This window comes from Aquarana catesbeiana, linkage group LG01 (genome assembly GCF_042186555.1).
Source record: "Aquarana catesbeiana isolate 2022-GZ linkage group LG01, ASM4218655v1, whole genome shotgun sequence".
NCBI classification, from domain to species: Eukaryota; Metazoa; Chordata; class Amphibia; order Anura; family Ranidae; genus Aquarana; species Aquarana catesbeiana.
This window is the reverse complement of record NC_133324.1, coordinates 270,549,228-270,566,568: the sequence shown is the minus strand read 5'-3', so window position 1 is coordinate 270,566,568 and position 17,341 is coordinate 270,549,228. Positions and strand designations below refer to the sequence as shown.

Sequence of the window (17,341 nt, the reverse complement as noted above, 5' to 3'; positions counted from 1 at the left end):
AGTGCACGATGTAAAAGGTCTTCTGAAAATGGAGAAGTTTCATTTAGAGTAAGCCATCCCCCAGAAGACGACCATGATTGAATAGGTTGAAACGCGTCGGATCCATACAATTATGTAATGCTGTATTATTTGCATCGCTGTATCATGGCATATGTATTGTGTCCCGAAACTAGAGTCTACATTTTAATAGTAACATGTATTTGTAATCTTTTCTAATAAAGATTTTTTTTAATAAATTCCTTTACCTCGATCTAGACATCTTGCTGCATTAAAACCCCCCTGGGGGAATTTTCCCATAGTACTTCGTTAAACTACAAACCTTGCTAGAAGATATAAATTGGGATAACATCTTAGAAACAAAGAACATGGAGGAGAGATAGGTTTGCTTTATGAGCATATTAAATAAGGGCATTAGCCAGTGCATCCCATTGGGAAATAAATTTAATAGAGTGAACAAAAGTCCTGGATGGCTTAACTCCAATATAAAAATGCATATAAAAGCAAAGTAGAAGGCCTTCAAAAAATACAAGGCTGAGGGATCATCATCAGCATTCAGACATTACAAAGAATGCAACAAGATATGCAAGGGTGCAATTAGGGCGGCTAAGATGGAACACAAAAGACACAGCGGAGGAGAGCAAAAAAAAAAAAAAGCAAAAAAAATACCAAGAAATTCTTTAAGTATATAAACAGTAAAAAAGGAGGACAGAACAGACCATATTGGCCCCATACAGAATGGAGGAAGGAAATCTGGTTACAACAGATAGGGAGATGGCGAAGGTATTGAACTTCTTCTTCTCAGTAACCAAAACTGCAGCGTTTATTCTCATGACACATCACAGGAAGCACCCTCATGGCTAACAGATGACAGAATTAGAAAAAGACTTGGGAAACTTAACATTAATAAATCACCGGGACGGGTGGCTTGTACCCGAGGGTATTTAGGGAACTCAGTCAAGTAATTGCCAGACAATTGTTCCAAATTTTTACTGGACAGGCTACTGACTGGAATGGTACCACCTGATTGGAGAAAAGCCAATGCAGCACCAATATTTAAAAAAGGGCCAAATACATCCCTGGGAATTACAGACCAGTTAGCCTAACATCAATAGTATGCAAGCTCTTGGAGGGGATAAGGGACTGTATACAAGATTTTAGTAATGAAAATGATATCATTAGCAGTAATCAGCATGGATTCATGAAGAATAGTTCTTGCCAAACCAATCTTTTAACCTTCTATGAGGAGGTGAGCTGCCATCTAGATAAAGGAAGGCCCGTAGACATGGTGCATCTGGATTTTGCAAAAGCATTTGACACAATTCCCCATAAATGTTTACTATACAAAGTAAGGTCTGTTGGTATGGACCATAGGGGGGAGTGTAAGGATTGAAAACTGGCTACAAGGGCGAGTTCAGAAGAAGGTGATAAATGGGGAATATTCTGAATGGTCAGGGGTGGGAAGTGGGGTCCCCCAGGGTTCTGTGCTGCGACCAATCCTGTTTGTTGATAAATGACCTGGAGGATGGGGTAAACAGATTAATATCTGTATTTGCGGACGACACTAAGCTAAGCAGGGCAATAACTTCTCCGCAGGATGTGGAGACCTTGCAAGAAGATCTGAACAAATTAATGGGGTGGGCAACTACATGAGGTTTAATGTAGAAACATGTAAAATAATGCATTTGAGTGGCAAACATATGAACGCTATCTACTCACTAGGGGGTGAACCTCTGAGGGAATCTAGGATGGAAAAGGATCTGGGGGTCCTAGTAGATGATAGGCTCAGCAATGGCATGCAATGCCAAGCTGCTGCTAACAAAGCAAACAGAATATTGCCATGCATTAAAAAGGGGATTAACTTCAGGGATAAAGCGATAATTCTCCCGCTCTACGAGACTTTGGTCCGGCCTCATCTGGCGTATGCTGTCCAGTTCTGGGCACCAGTCCTCGGGAAGGATGTACTGGAAATGGAGCGAGTACAAAGAAGGGCAACAAAGCTAATAAAAGGTCTGAAGTTTATTAGTTATGAAGAAAGGTTGCGAGCACTGAACTTATTTTCTTTGGAGAAGAGACACTTGAGAGGGGATATGATTTCAATTTACAAATACCATAGTGGTGACCCCACAATAGGGATAAAACTTTTTTGCAGAAGGGAGTTTAATAAGACACATGGCCTTTCTTTAAAATTAGAAGAAAAGGAGGTTTAACCTTAAACTGCGTAGAGGGTTCTTTAGTGTAAGAGCGGCAAGCATGTGGAATGCCCTTTCACAGGCATTAGATAAGCACCTGAACAACCGCAACATACAGGGATATACAATGTAATACTGACATATAATCACACCCATAGGTTGGACTTGATGGACATGTGTCTTTTTTCAACCTCACCTACTATGTAACTATTTATAAGTTGATGCTGATGGACCAGTGGGATTTATCAGCTGATAATTCACACAACCCAGTCAACACTAACTTATTCCCCACTACTGTGAAAGCAACGTGTTCACTAGCAGCTAGCCAAATCACAGAGATGATTGCATAGTTAAGCTGCGAGTGTTTTCCCTTACATTATCCTCATGTCACCTGCTGAAAACCCAGCTGCATGGAGTCACCGGGAGCGGTCTGTCCCCCAGCAGCTCTTCTGTCAATTAATGCTGCCTACACCAGCAAGAAAGAGTGGCAGCATTAGAAAAAGTGGAGGAAATAAGGGAAGTGTACTGTTGAGAGTTTACCTACACTTTAAAAGGCATTTTTTTAAATAATTTTGGATAGAGTAAGGGAGGGTTATACCCCAATCTTTTTTTTTTTTTTTCACCATCTGCCATCTAGGGGAGATATCCCTTCATTTCCTGTCCGATTGCCAAATTGAGAGAAAATCAGGGTGTAACCAGAACTAGTATCCTCACTGGAAGATTTTCTCTGTTCTCAACTCAAAATTTAAGGGGGAGAGGGGGAGAGAGGGGGAGAGAGGGGGAGAGAGGGGGAGAGAGGGGGAGAGAGGGGGAGAGAGGGGGAGAGAGGGGGAGAGAGGGGGAGGGAGGGGGAGGGAGGGGGACACACACACACACACACACACACACACAACAATAAAAACTGACAGGTATTCAAATCTCTTTCAGCTCTACCCAAAACTTTAAAAAGTTTAGCCTTTAGTTACACTTTAAGCAGGCAAACCCCATAGAGTGGCCACTTAATGTATAGTAAAGAACATACCTATTTTGTCTATGTGAGTGCTATAACCCACAGTAACCCAACAGCTATCTACTAAGAAGTAGAACAATATGACTGGAAACTGAACTACAAGAAAGTCATATACAGTAGACTTCATAATAAAAAAAAAAAATACCCAGTTTGGGTTTGGTTCAGTTGGCTGAGCCATGAAACAATTAAATGCCAAGTTACCTAGTGTCCTCTAGTGAAACAAGGCCAGACTTTTCATCCACTATGATTTTACAGTGTTCTCCAGACACCAACTTGTTTCCAGGGAATGACAGATCACAGCCTGTAGGGACACATAATCAGATGAGACCTACCATATGATACAGAGCAGTGTTAGGAATACAGAATTCAACTTCAAATGACTTTCCCCTTAACAAATCACCCACTGATTCAGTTAACAAGGAGCAACATATATGCCTAGCAGCAACAGTTCTTGTTCCATCTGTGGTAGACATTCCATAAAACATGATTGCTTATGACAAGAGTCACAAGAATAATTTACTAAGTCACCCAAAGACATTAGGTGACAGTTTCCAATCAGATCTTATATCTATAGGTGCTGTGTATGACTTCTGCACAATCACATTCAAGAGGAAAAAAAAAATGGGCAAGCACGTTAGAAAGGTTGGTATTTGTGGCTTACTAAAAGAAAAAAAAAAAAAAAAAAAAAAAAAAAAAAGCAGGGAAGTGGAGATTTACCTCAGAGCAATACAGGGATTTTAGGAGCACTATATACCCAAAAGTAGACTAATTTAGCACGAAGGAATTAGACAGTAATAATCTTAAAGTCATTGTAAAGCTTTAAATATTTTTTCATTAAAATTATGTGTACAGCGCTAGATTGAGATCAAGTTCAGGTGAGTATTGGGGGGGGGGGGGGGCAGAGAGTGGGGCTACTAGTAAAAGGTTTTTTTTATCTTAATACAGAGAATGCATTAAGGTAAAAAAATAAATAAATAAAAACTTTTACCTTTACAACTACTTCAAGTAAACAAGGCTTCATTAGCTACAATAAAAGGTCATTCAGAAGCCAGCAGTAGTGTTGGATTCCTGATAGGTAAAAGCAGCCAGAACCTTGATGTAATTCCTCCTAGACTGTCAGGTTCAGAGATGAGAAGCTTACGGATGCAGGTGGGATGTTTAAAATATAAAAATATTCCATTCCTCTTGATTATCTTATTACCTTTGCACAGAGGCTGTTGTCAGCCCTTAATCGTTTCCTCTCTATCACAACTGTCAAGCAATGTCTACATATAAGTTGTAAATACTTTCTGTAGAAATACACTTTACATACTTCAACTTTATTCATCTATGTTTTCCCAATTTGGTGGAGGTCAGCCAATAAAAACAAAACAAGTTCCAGCCATTTGAGAAAGAAGGGATGGAGTAATTGTTTTCAGGCAGACTGTAAAATTCGACTATAAAGTGGAACTACACTTCATCTGAGCATCACAAACCAAAAACGCCATTTCATTTTTAATATTCAAAGCAAACTCACCCACATCCATGCATGTCTCCATGCTTTATTTTGCAGAGAAATCACTTTGAAAAACACTCCCCCTGGCATTTCTGGCTGTGGCCATCTTGAGTAAGGGCAGATGATTCATGTAGCATTTACTTCCTGGAATCTACCTGCCCTTAGCTCAGGTGTGCAAGCAGGAGAGGGTTTGCTTAGCTGAGAAAGCCTTTCCTCCCCTACTGAAGACTCGTGGTATGTATGACATTTGCCTAGGCATGAAGACCAGGAAGTAACTGAAGCAATGAAAAAAAAAAAAAAAAAAAAAAGTTTAAAATAGGAAAGTACCGTATATCATATTTGCTTATCCATTCACTAATGCCTGGTGCACACGATGAGATTATCGGACGAATGATCCTGCTTTATTTTTTATTTTTTGCATGCTAATCTCAGATCGAACCTGAAGAGTTTACTAAAGTCACGAAAATTCTCGAACGACAGAATAAAAATTTGGAAGCAAAGTAATGTGCTGTAGTGTATTTGTATTGCATTTTTGATCAACAACGGTACTGGTTAAACGAAAAAAAAAAATTTGTGCATGTCAGATCAACTGTCCTGATCGTCTCTCGAAAGCTCTGTATTAATGATCAGATTAAAGTACGATCGCTCCGAAATCGCTATTTTTCGTACGATTTTCTGATCGTATGTACAGGGCTTAATGCAGGATAAGGATTAAAAATAGTCAATGTTGACATAGAGTGAAGTGCCACTTTAACTTAAAAAAATTGATCTCCACTCTGAGTTTTTACAGCTGCTCCAGAGTGATTGCTAAATAGTTGTGACATGAGAGGGGAGCATGAAAATCCTACAACAGCCTCTATGTACAGATACTGTTAAATGGGCCAGCAAAAGAATGGTATAGCTAACTCTAAATAAAAAGGCTTTGAGAAGCTCAAAAATTGGTCTGTCAATTATGTAATAAAAAAAAATAAATAAATAAAAAACACAGGGTATTAAAAGAATCACAAATAAATAATAATAATTATAATAATATTAATAAAATAAAGACTATAAAAAGCTAATCTGCAAAGTGGCCATCAGTCTTAAAGGATTGGTTCACCTTTTGACATAAAAAAAATAAATAAATTAAATAAAAATAAATAATAAATGCACATTTTATTTCAAGTAAAAAAAAAAGTATTTATTGTTTTGGGAGCCTGTAAAGCATTGCATTAGTGATCAGATCGCTGATGCCATGCATGTCTCCTGCAGAACTGTCAGTTTATTGGCTTGCTTGTACCTTGCACGAGGAAGCTGTTACATTCTGACAGGAAGACTCAATGAACTGCAAGAGCGTTCCCAGTGCCATGGTAGTTCACTGAAAACTACAAGCCTACCGAAACATGTAGTTTTCCATTCACAGTTAATGAAAGATGCAGCCAGGTGGGAGGAGCCTCACACGGGCAAGTCTTTTTTTTAATTGTGGCAGCAGATATGGGGAGAAGATCCCCAGTCGGTTGTCACAGCGGGATGGGGGGGGGGCATTCACCCTGAATATGGGATTAACATGTAACCGTTTATGAAAAGTGAACCTATCGTTTAGGAACTCTGCTAAGCCCTAGGTGCATCTCAAATGAAGACAGCATAATCCCCATGCCATTTGAGAAAAGCAGCAACCCTTTGTATATAAAAAACACTGGGCGTAAGGATAACAAAATACATGTGTAGGAATTCAAGGAACCAAGGATAAGGCCCCGCTTCTGCACGTCACAGCAGCTGTCAAGCACAGATCCAGGGAAGCGTAGAAGACAATTTATTCTAGTTGTCTAGTTTGGGAGATCCGCTAGTTTGCATATTAGCAGCCATCCCAGTTTCAGAAATGGCAATCATTTTTATTAGGAATTAACCAGAGATCTGAACAGACAGCTATTAAACAATATACAAAGTTTTTCCGTTGAATGTACACCATGCATCTATGGCCTTTCCATTGAGCCTTGTGTTCTATAGGTTACAGAATTACCTTTCTTTCTTCCAATTGTCCATTCCTTCTTGCACAGGAAAAGCTCGGAAGCAGCCTCTGTCTCCGCTCCAAGCAATCGGCTCAGCTTCCCCCAGGGCTTCTTCTCCCCTAAGCCTTCCATCTCAATTCACATCTGAAACAATCAGGAAAAAGCCACAATGAGTTGGGGGCAGGGAGAACCAAAGTTATGCATCAGAGAGACGAGAGGTCCCCTCCCCACCAACCAGACACAACAGTAGCAACGGCTCAGACTAGCGTACATGCTATTATTCCATCGAGCTGACATCCAAGGTACTAGAGACAGGCATAATAGCATTAACCCTTACATCGCAAGCAACAGTGCCGCAAGCCTAACATAACAAAAGAGCAATATTGCAATATCTTTTGTGGATGCATCCCTGGCTGCTAAGCAAGCGCGGCAATGCAGATTTTCAGCACGATGCAGAATGTACAACACAGCCCCTGCTTCATTTGTGAAAGTTTCCTTGCCATTTTATTATATTGCAATTAATTGGTATTTATGCACCTTCCATATTGTTTATTACAATCACTGAGAAAATCAGCACTGACTAGAATCAAGTACAGCGTAGTAAGAAGGCACAGAACAGAAGATGCCTGTGACACAAAGGATAGAATCGAGGGTTATTTTACCATTCTTTGTGCCACCAGTGACTACTACTAATACGGTGGGATGTAAAAGGCAGCAGACATGCAAACACATTATTGTCTGTTGCGTTATTCTCCGAGGTTTTGCTATTCCAGTATGAGAGTGGGGGTTGGTGGCAGCTGCCTGTGAACGTGGGAGTATGATTGGGTGATGAGGTGCCATGGAATTTGAGTCCATGGTGGGGAGGTGCAGGATTTAGCGAGGCAATGTTCTTATGTATGTGGGAAAATTTCCTAATGAACACTTTGGTTCCTGCTTAAAATAACGCCTGCCCAGAACAGAAACACGTAACCTCTGCACCTTGAATCACCACGCACAATAGAAGAATCGTTTACACACACACACATAAATAGGCAGTGCAAGGCTGCTTGTTCTAGATGGGGGTGCAAATCAGGAACTGGGAGAGAAAAAAAATCAATACACAAACACTGAAAAGGCATCAAAATAAAGACAAGATGATAAATGCATAAGCATTAAAAACATTATCTGTGGTGATCAAGGGAATGGGAAAATCTGAAACCTATCGTGAGTACTTCTGACTTCTCAGAAAGGAACATGGTTTGCTATGGAACATGTTCACATCAATGCATTTTTTTGCTTCTGCGTTTTTGTAAAGGGTCGGCAACTTGTTTTCCCGCAAAATGCAGTGTTTTCAGAGGGGACTCCCACACATCAAATTTTTTTTTTTTTTTTAAATGGCGTGGGGGACCCCACAAAATCCATACCAGATTCTTATCCGAGCATGCAGCCTGGCAGGTCAGGAAAGGGAGGGGACAAGCGAGTGCCCCCCCCCCCCCTCCCGAACCATACCAGGCCACATGCCCTCAACATGGGGGGGATGGGTGCTTTGGCTCTGCGGCCCCCCCACCCCAAAGCACCTTGCCCCCATGTCAATGGGGACAAGGGCCTCTTCCAGACAACCCTTGCCCGGTTGGCTGTCGGGGTTTGCGGACAGGGGGCTTATCAGACTCTGGAAGCCCCCTTTAACAAGGGAGCCCCCAGATCCCAGGTCCCCCCATGTGAATGAGTATAGGGTACCCCTACCCATTCACAAAAAAAAAAAAAAAAAAAAAAGTAGTGTAGTGTTAAAAAAATACAGTAGACAGTTTTTGACAAATCTTTTATTAAAAATACCTTCTTCTTCCTCCATCTTCTCCCGCATCTTCATCCTCCGGTCTTCTCCTTCTCCCCCTGCTTCTTTTTCTGCTCTTCTCCTGCTCTTCTTCTTCCTCTGCCGCCACTCCCACAGACGACCCTCCTCCGATGCTGTGTCCGGCTGATCTGTCGGCGCCGATGTCCTGCATTTCTTAAATAACGATGGGGGGGGGGGGGCAATTGGATTGTGTCATTCAGAGGCCACGCCCCCTTGTGACGTCACCGCCCGGGGCATGATGGGTCCGTGATGTCACAAGGGGGCGTGGCCTCCGGATGAGGCAACCCGATTGCCACGCCCAACGTTATTTAAGAAATGCAGGACATCGGCGCCAACAGATCAGCGGGACGCAGCATCGGAGGAGGGTCGTCGGCGGGAGCAGCGGAAGAGGAAGAAGAAGAGTGGAAGAAGAAGCAGGGGGAAAAGAAGACCGGAGGATGAAGATGCAGGAGAAGATGGAGGAAGACCGGAGGAAGAATCGGAGAAGAAGAAGATTTATAATAAAAGACTTGTCAAAAACTGTCTACTGTACTTAACACTACTTTTTTTTAGTGAATGGGTAGGGGTACAATGTACCCCATACTCATTCACATAGGGGGTGGCCGGGATCTGGGGGCCCCCTTGTTAAAGGGGGCTTCCAGATTCTGTTAAGCCCCCCGCCCGCAGACCCCGACAACCACCGGGCAAGGGTTGTCGGGAAGAGGCCCTTGTCCCTATCAACATGGGGGCCTGCCCCAAAGCACCCATCCCCCCATGTTGAGGGCATGTGGCCTGTCCCCTCCCTTTCCTGACCTGCATGATCAGATAAGGGTCTGGTATGGATTTTTTTTTTAGATTTTGATGTGTGGGGGTCCCCTCCGAATCCATACTAGACCCAGGGGCCTGATATGGACCTGGGCGGGGACCCCATGCTGTTTTTTCTCTCGTTTTTTTTTTTTTTTAGCTGGCAATTGTTTTTTTTTTTTTACATTGAGCGGGAAGCCCGCTGACAACTGAGGACTCATCGGTTTTTAAGGACGCGGCGGCCGGTTTCCTAGCCCCCTCCTTAGCAACCAGCTATATACAGTGTAAAAAAAAAAAAAAACGCAAATCGTGGCAAAATTTGCAGTAAAAACGTGTGTCCAAAAACACGGCAAGCACCACAAAAAGCACTGCATAAACGCTCAAAAGCAACATGCATAGATGTGAATCGAGCCTAAGATAGAACTGACTTCGCCAAACAGCACGTCATACTGATCAGCCCACACAGTACAATTTCTCTATATAACAACTATATTGTACCAGGGCATGTCTGATTGGAAACAGATGGATTATAGGATACAGATTCATACATATCATTACACAGTTTTAGGTCAATCTACTGGTGGCCATATTAAACGGAATGATTGGTCAAAACAATCGAACACTGATCGAGTGTCATGGCCCAGCGATGAGCGACACTTTCAATCAACCCAAGTTGATCAGTTGTGGCAGAAAAATAATAGAATGTATGGGGTCAATCAGTAATGTTTTTTTACACCCTTACAATGTGGATAGATCATAAGTGATTCACAAGAAATGCCATCAATCTATTTTCTTCCACCACAACCAACTGACTTGGGTCAAATGAAACCATTACTATCTGTGCGATTTTTGTCTTGCTCACTCGATGGACTGATGGCTACCAGAAAGTTGACTGTACAAAGATTCTACAGTCAGATTGGAATGTCTATGGTGACCTTGAAGTGGAACTAACCCCCCCCCCCATCTTTTACAGTCAAGGAAGCTGCCATCTTGGCCGCTGATCTGCAGTTGCCATGGTGCTACATATGTGATCAGCTATGACACCAGGCATTTGATGGCTTGACAGTTCAGCTAAGATAAAACAACTGTTTTGGAAAGCAGTTAGAAGCAAAACTAAACCCTCCTATCATTTTTTTTTTTTAGCCAAAGAAGCTCCCATCTTGGCCTTTGATCAGCAGCGGCCATCATACTGCACAGGTTATCAGTTATGACAATTTGCTTGAGAGCACAACTAATGTGATAGATACATTCTGGAGAACGTAACGCTTTTGAAAACTTAAATTGATGGGTTTATTATAGTTCTTCTTTAAGACTGGGTTCACACTGGTGTGATGTTAGACACTGCATGTGATTCGCAATGCACTGCTGTGCAGATCACATGCAATGTCTGTGTGATGCGAATTTAGCCATGCAGATTGTATGGCTGAATTCACATCGCATTCGCACAAAAATAGTGCAGGACCCTTTTTTGATCCGCACTGGAATCGGATTGCATGGGTGTTCACACCAATTCCTGCACCATTTGACAGGTCGCACTGCGATACACGAATCGATCTGGGGGTGTCATTAACTTTCTACTGACACCGGCAGAGGTTCGCATAGGGCAGTGTGAACTGCCTGCAAGTCCTATGTGATGCGGGAACCGGCACTGGAATCGCACTGGTTCGCGCATCGCAGTAGTGTAAACTGGCACTAAAGCAGTAGTAAACCGTGGCAGTTTAAAAAAAAAAAAAAAAAAAAAAAAACACCTGTAAGGCAAATATCTATCTTAGATCCAAGCCCTTCAGGGGTGCGGTCACAGATCAGAGAGCTTCCATCTTTCCTTGATCTTCCTTCCTGGTTCGTGGCCTCCGGCTGTATGAGCGCTTGCAGCCGTGATGACGTCACTCCCACACATGCAGGCAGGAGCCCTTGGCTACGGCACAAAGCTCTGAAGGTCCAGCACGGCATTACATCCAAACAGCAGCTCTTTAAGGCTATTCTGACATCTTGCAAACGAATTCAAGCAGAAACTGTCCAAAACTGTCTTTTTTCTATTATTATCCAAGTTCAATGGATGCAAGAGTGGTGTCCAAACTATGGCCCTCCAGTTGTTAAGGAACTACAACTCCCATCATGCCTAGTCATGTCTGTGAATGTCAGAGTTTTACAATGCCTCATGGGAAGTGTAGTTCCGCAACAGCTGGAGGGCCGTAGTTTGGACATCCCTAAACCTTCAGAGCGTATGCGCTGGTGATGTCACCGGCTGCATCCAGGGTGAATATCTCCTAAAGTTTAGTCCTCAGCTTGCTTTGGGGGCACTCAGAGAAGAGGAGCGGAGAGCGCCAGCAGGGGACTCCAGAGGAGACTGCTCTGTGCAATACCTTTGTACAGTAAAAAGGTAAGTAACTTTTTTTTCACATGAAAAAAAATTATGTTGTATCACTTTAAAGCAGTAGTAAAGTCCAATATGTGATTTTCACCTACAGGTAAGTCTATAATAAGGCTTACCTGTAGGTAAAATGAATATCTCCTAAACTTGCACTGTTTAGGAGATATTTACATTACATGCAGCAAGTGACATCACTGGCACATGCGCTCTGAAGGAATGGCCACCGTGTCATTCCTTCCGAGCCCTGTGCCGTGAATGGTGGCTCCTGCGCGGGAGTGATGTCATCGCAGCTCCGGACAGTCTCAAAGCCAGAGCCCACAAATCCAGAAGCAAGATGGATGAGTGCTGGAACAGCTTTGTTCCTTTAAAGGAAAGTTTAATATGCATACGAGCACATTATGACTTTACCTTGCAGGAAGGGAAAAAAAACAAAAACGTACAGCGGTGAACAACTGCTTTAAGTTAAAGAAAAATCCTTAGCATTTAGGACAAGTTTACAGCGTTTGTTCACCTTTATGGCCCTTTCACACTGGGGCGGTTTGCAGGTGCTATTGCGCGAATATTAGCGCCTGCAAACCGACCCGAAAGTGCCGCTGCTTTGATTCCAGTGTGAAAGCCCCGAGGGCTTTCACACTGGAGCGGTGCGCTGGCAGGACGGGAAAAAAAGTCCTGCTAGCAGCATTTTTGGAGCGGTGAAGTAGCGGAGTGTATACCGCTCCTTCACCGCTCCTGCCCATTGAAATCAATGGGACAGCGTGGCTATACCGCCGGCAAAGCGCCTCTGTAGAGGCGCTTTGCAGTGTTTTTTAACCCTTTCTCGGCCGCTAGCGGGGGGGGGGGTAAAACGGTAAAGTGCCGCTTACAATAGTGGCGCTTTACCACCGCCCCCGCCCCAGTGTGAAAGGGCCCTTACAGAAAAAAGATGTAAACTAACACTGAACACCCCTCCCCTGGTCCCTGCTGTACTTACCACTGGAGCTGCTAGCACCCCCTCAGCCACTCCAGCAGGCTGTAGATTCGAAATCGCTCTTCTGTCTGAGCATCCAGGATGGACCACCTAGATTCTGATTGGTCAGCACTGTCAATGTTCAACAGCTCGGCAAACCTAAAGGTAAGTGCAGTAGGGACTGAAGGGTGGGGGTGGTTAGGGAGGGTGTCCGGAGTTAGTTTTTCTGTAAAGGTGGACTATTCCTTTAAATGATAGGTTTAGTTCTGCTCTATCTGCCCCTGCTTCCGATCAAATGATGACAATTCAGAAATAGTTATAAGGAAAGCATGGCAGCCAAGCCTGAGGTGATGATGGAAGATATGTGGACAGTCTGTGGGGAAGTCCAGACACTTCATAAGTTATCAGACACTGAACTTCCTAGTGTAGGAGCACTGAGTGCAACTACACATAGAACTTGTATAGAGATAGGGGCCAGGACAAAGGGGGCCTATGGCAGCCAGGTGAGGGGGGACACTGGGACAGGAAGTGCTCAGTATAGGGCTCGCCTAGTCCCTGGAACTAGCATGGAAGGGGGAAGAAGAGGAGCTCACGGATACCAGTATGCCTCCTGCCTTGGGCCTGTGCTCTGCTCTCCTGCCTCTTCCACCACAAATACAGGGCTCCAGCCGTGCTCCTGCCCCGGTCACAGCCCCCGGCCCCGGGAGACCATTACCAGTTCTCCTGTCTTCTCCGCCGTCTCATCCGCGGCCGCCTCCCTGTCACAACACAAGCCAGGCAGCGTCAGCTGATCAGGGGGCGGGGCCTACCCGGAACGTGGCGTCTCCTGTGAAAACCCCCTCTCCCCGTCTACTGGGCGGGGCCTAGCGTGGATCCAGCAGGTCGCCCTATGTCTACCTGAACGGAAGTGCTGGGAGTAATGCAGGCTGCTGGATTGAAGTCTTGGCTCACATACCCATATTGGATCCACCACAGAGCCGGGAGGAACTGTGACTTCACTTGCTGAGCTTCTACAGGGACTCCACAAGTACTGGAGCCAAGAACCGGGTGTTTTAAAGTGGCATTAAAACCATAAATGTCATACTGTACATTACAGCTTACCAATCATTAGTGGTGGTGGCTGCATTCCTTTTCCCTTTTTTTAAGGCTTTTTCCTCCTGGTGATCTGGATAGTAATACACCTCCTGTATTAGAGTGCCCCCACTCTGGATGAAGGCACATTTGAACAGCAAGCATTGTCAGTCTGGGGGGGGGAGGGAAGTGTTCAAGTTGAACTAATGGCAAAAACTTTTAATTTTGGATGGAGTAAGGGAGGAGATTTTTTTTTTTTTGCAATCTGTCCCATTGCTGAGTTTCCCTTCACTTCCTGTCCTATAGCCAAACAGGAAGTCAGAGAAATTTCCTGAAAATTAAGAGAATTCCTTAGACCCCTAGAGAAGATGTCTTCTCTATTAGTTTTCTGAGGACAACCCAAAATTTGTGATTTTCTTTCAATGATAATGGTAAACAGGACAAATAGAGAGAGTGACTCTCCTTAACGGGGGCACAGACAGCAATAAATCTGACAGGTGTTCTAATCCATATCCACTCTATCCAAAACTAAAAAAAATAAAGTTTTGCCTTTTATTATACTTTAAAGTGGTTGTAAAGTCAGAAGTTTTTTAATCTTCATGCATTCTATGCATGAAGATAAAAAAGCCTTCTGTTTGCAGCGGTCCCTCTTTCCAGTGATGTCTACGAGTGTCTCAGCTGCTTGAGATTCTCCTTCCTGATTGGCTGAGACACAGCAGCGCTATTGGCTGCCGCTGCTGTCAAGCAAAGTCAGCTAGCCAATCGGGAATGAGTGGGCCAGGTCAGGGCTTTATGCCTGAATGGACACAGGTAGCTGTGACTCGCCTTGGGTGCCCCTATAGCAAGCTGCTTGTTGTGGGGGACACTCAACAGGTGGGCAGAAGAGGGACCCGAGAAGAGGAGGATCCAGGCTGCTCTGTGCAAAACCACTGGTAAGTATAATATGTTTGTTATTTTTATAGGAAAAAAAAGGCTTCACAATCACTTTAACCACTTAAATACATGGCACTTCCCCCTTCCTGCCAGGACAATTTTTGCTGTCATGCAACACTGTACCCAAACTAAACGTTTATTATTTTCTTCCCACAAATAGAGCTTTCTTTTAGTGGTATTTGATCACCTCTGCGTTTTTTAATTGTTGCGCTATAAACAAAAATAGAGCGACAATTTTGAAAAAAAAAGACTGATGTGCATTGATAGGTGGTACTGATGGAGCTGACAGGTGGTACAGGATAGGCAGCACTGATGAGGAGCTACTGACAGGCTTTACTGAGTGGCACTGATTGGCACTTTGTTGGGGCACTGACAGGCATTACTGATTAGCACTTTTTTTGGGCACTGGTGTGGGCACTGATCTGCACCTTTATGGGCACTAATAGGCTTTATAGAGGGGGGCAGGCTGGCAGATGATGGGCATTGATTGGCAGCTGATTATCAGCACAGACCCCCCCCCCCCCAGACAGGGAGAGCCGCCGATCGGCTCTCCCTGTCAGTGTGAACCGAGGAAAGTCGTTTACCGGCACTTCCTGGTTCACACGATGATCAACTGTGATTGGTCACAGCTGATCACGTGGTATGAAGCCTCTGTCAGATACCACGATCGGAGGTGCGATGTGTCAGACTGACACATCGCACCTCCGAACACCGCGCTGCGTGCCGGCTCTGTTATCCTGATCACGTCATATGACGTCTGATCAGGATAACTAAACCACTTTTCCGCCTTCATTTTGCTATACGGCGGGCGGCAGGTGGTTAAGCTGGCCATACATTATACAATTTTCTTATTCAATTACCTTTAGATTTACCTTCAACTATGTAGTGCAAGGGCCTGCATGATTGCATACAAATTGAAAGCGTTTAGGTTTGACCTCATATTATATGGTTTTGGTAAATCTAAAGGGAAATTTTACAAGAATGTTGTATGTATGGACAGCCTTAGATGTACTAGCAGGTTTAAATACACTAACAAATTGAAGCCAGACTCCAACTAACCCTTTATAAGCAGTAACAGTTTTGTTCCTTTTGGGATAAAGATTTTACACAAATAAATAAGAGCTGATCATTAAAAGAACCCCTGTCAGTGTTAAATGGTTTGTCTCAACCGTCTAACTGCTACATCTTCAGAACAGATTGTTCTGTTGAAATAAAACAAAAAAACAGACGAATAAAAGAGGCTGAAAAAGAAAACAAATGCAGTCATCACATCTAAGAATTGGTAAAGTTTATTGCCACGTTGAGGCTGAACTCTAGGTATGGTTTTATTGCATAGTTACATTAGTCCAATTTGAAACAATGTTAGTATACATATTCCATACCTGTGGAATCGGAGAACCACTGTAGTAGATTGCACTGCTATAGTGATCAATACGGTCTTCTGAGTCCTGTGTTGAGCAGGGGATCATTCCCTCAGCCTTGTAATTACAGTGAGGCTCGGTTCACACAGTGGCAACACGACTCTGGCCGCGACTTTGCGAGGCAACCTGGACACGACCTGAGGACGACACCACAGAGCGACTTGGGGCGACTTACAAGGCGACTTCAAGTCGCCTCCAGGACAGGCGACTTCAAGTCGCCTCCAGGACAGGCGACTTTCCAGTGGCCAATCAAACTACAATCAGCTCTGGGGGAGGGAGGAGTTTGCTTGAAAAAAACATCTTCTCTTCCTGTGAAGTCGCTTCACTATAGACCACGATCCGACTTGTAGGCGACTTCCATTTAAATCAATGGGTACAAGTTGCCTAGAAGTCGCCTTGAAGTAGTACAGGGACCTTTTCTGAAGTCGGAGCGACTTCAGTAGCGTACATTAAGACGGCTCTCATTCACTTGAATGGAATTTCTGATGTTAAGCGACTTGGGGCGACTTGAGGTCTGACAAGTCGGATCCCAAGTCGCGGTAGTGTGAACCGGGACTGACTAGGAATGAGCTCAGGTGTCTTTGGATCTTAGTTCAAACCCACCTGAGCGAGCCCACCCGGAAGCAGTCACTGTACTGGGCCAATCATAGGTGGCCAAAGTATTCCCTGCCCCACAGCCACAGATATACATGGCCATTGTATACATCAGTGGCGGCTGGTGCTCAAATTTTTGGGGGGGTGCAAACAAACTGAAAAATACTGAACCCCCCCATCAATTGCAGCCTCACTGTGCCCATCAATTGCAGCCTCACTGTGCCCGTCAAATGCAGCCACTGTGCCCATCAAACGCAGCCACTGTGCCCATCAAACGCAGCCACTGTGCCCATCATATGCAGCCACTTTTGCCCATTAAACGCAGCCACTTGTGCCCATCATATACAGCCACTTGTGCCCATCATATGCAGCCACTTGTGCCCGTCAAATGCAGCCACTTGTGCCCAGTATATGCAGCCACTTGTGCCCATCATATGTACCACCCCCTCCCGCCCCCGCCATAGGAAACCATGCATCCGGCGTCCTGAAAGGGGCCGGGCGGCGCCTGTGTGCCAACAGTGCACGGCCTGCAACTGGTATATGGCTGCATGACTGGACCAGTACGGGTGACTGCGGCTCTTCCTAAAAGGCTCACTCAGGTGGGTTCAGACTAGGATTTGAACACACCTGAGCTCATCACTAGCGGTGACTACTACACTGATTCCCTGCTTCCATAGAGAGCCCACAAGTATGCAATATTTAAACACCAA

The 17,341-nt window shown here is 44.3% G+C and overlaps 1 protein-coding gene across 6 annotated transcripts in view; it reads right to left on the bottom strand.

The window, feature by feature from the left end:
* CHFR (checkpoint with forkhead and ring finger domains) overlaps window positions 1-13,482 on the bottom strand; it is a 90,526-nt gene extending 77,044 nt beyond the window's left edge. The window contains exons 1-3 of one of the 6 annotated variants that reach the window (XM_073628401.1): window positions 13,328-13,482; window positions 6,693-6,825; window positions 3,400-3,499 (exon numbers count right to left, since the gene is read on the bottom strand). In XM_073628401.1, coding sequence (XP_073484502.1) covers window positions 3,400-3,499; window positions 6,693-6,813 — 221 coding nt within the window. In that variant the 5' untranslated portion in view covers window positions 6,814-6,825; window positions 13,328-13,482. Of the gene's footprint in view, window positions 1-3,399; window positions 3,500-6,692; window positions 6,826-12,636; window positions 13,125-13,211 lie in introns of those variants that run through there. The other 5 variants (XM_073628416.1, XM_073628409.1, XM_073628424.1 and 2 more) reach the window with 5 other exon arrangements.
* Between the last annotated feature and the right edge of the window lie 3,859 nt (window positions 13,483-17,341).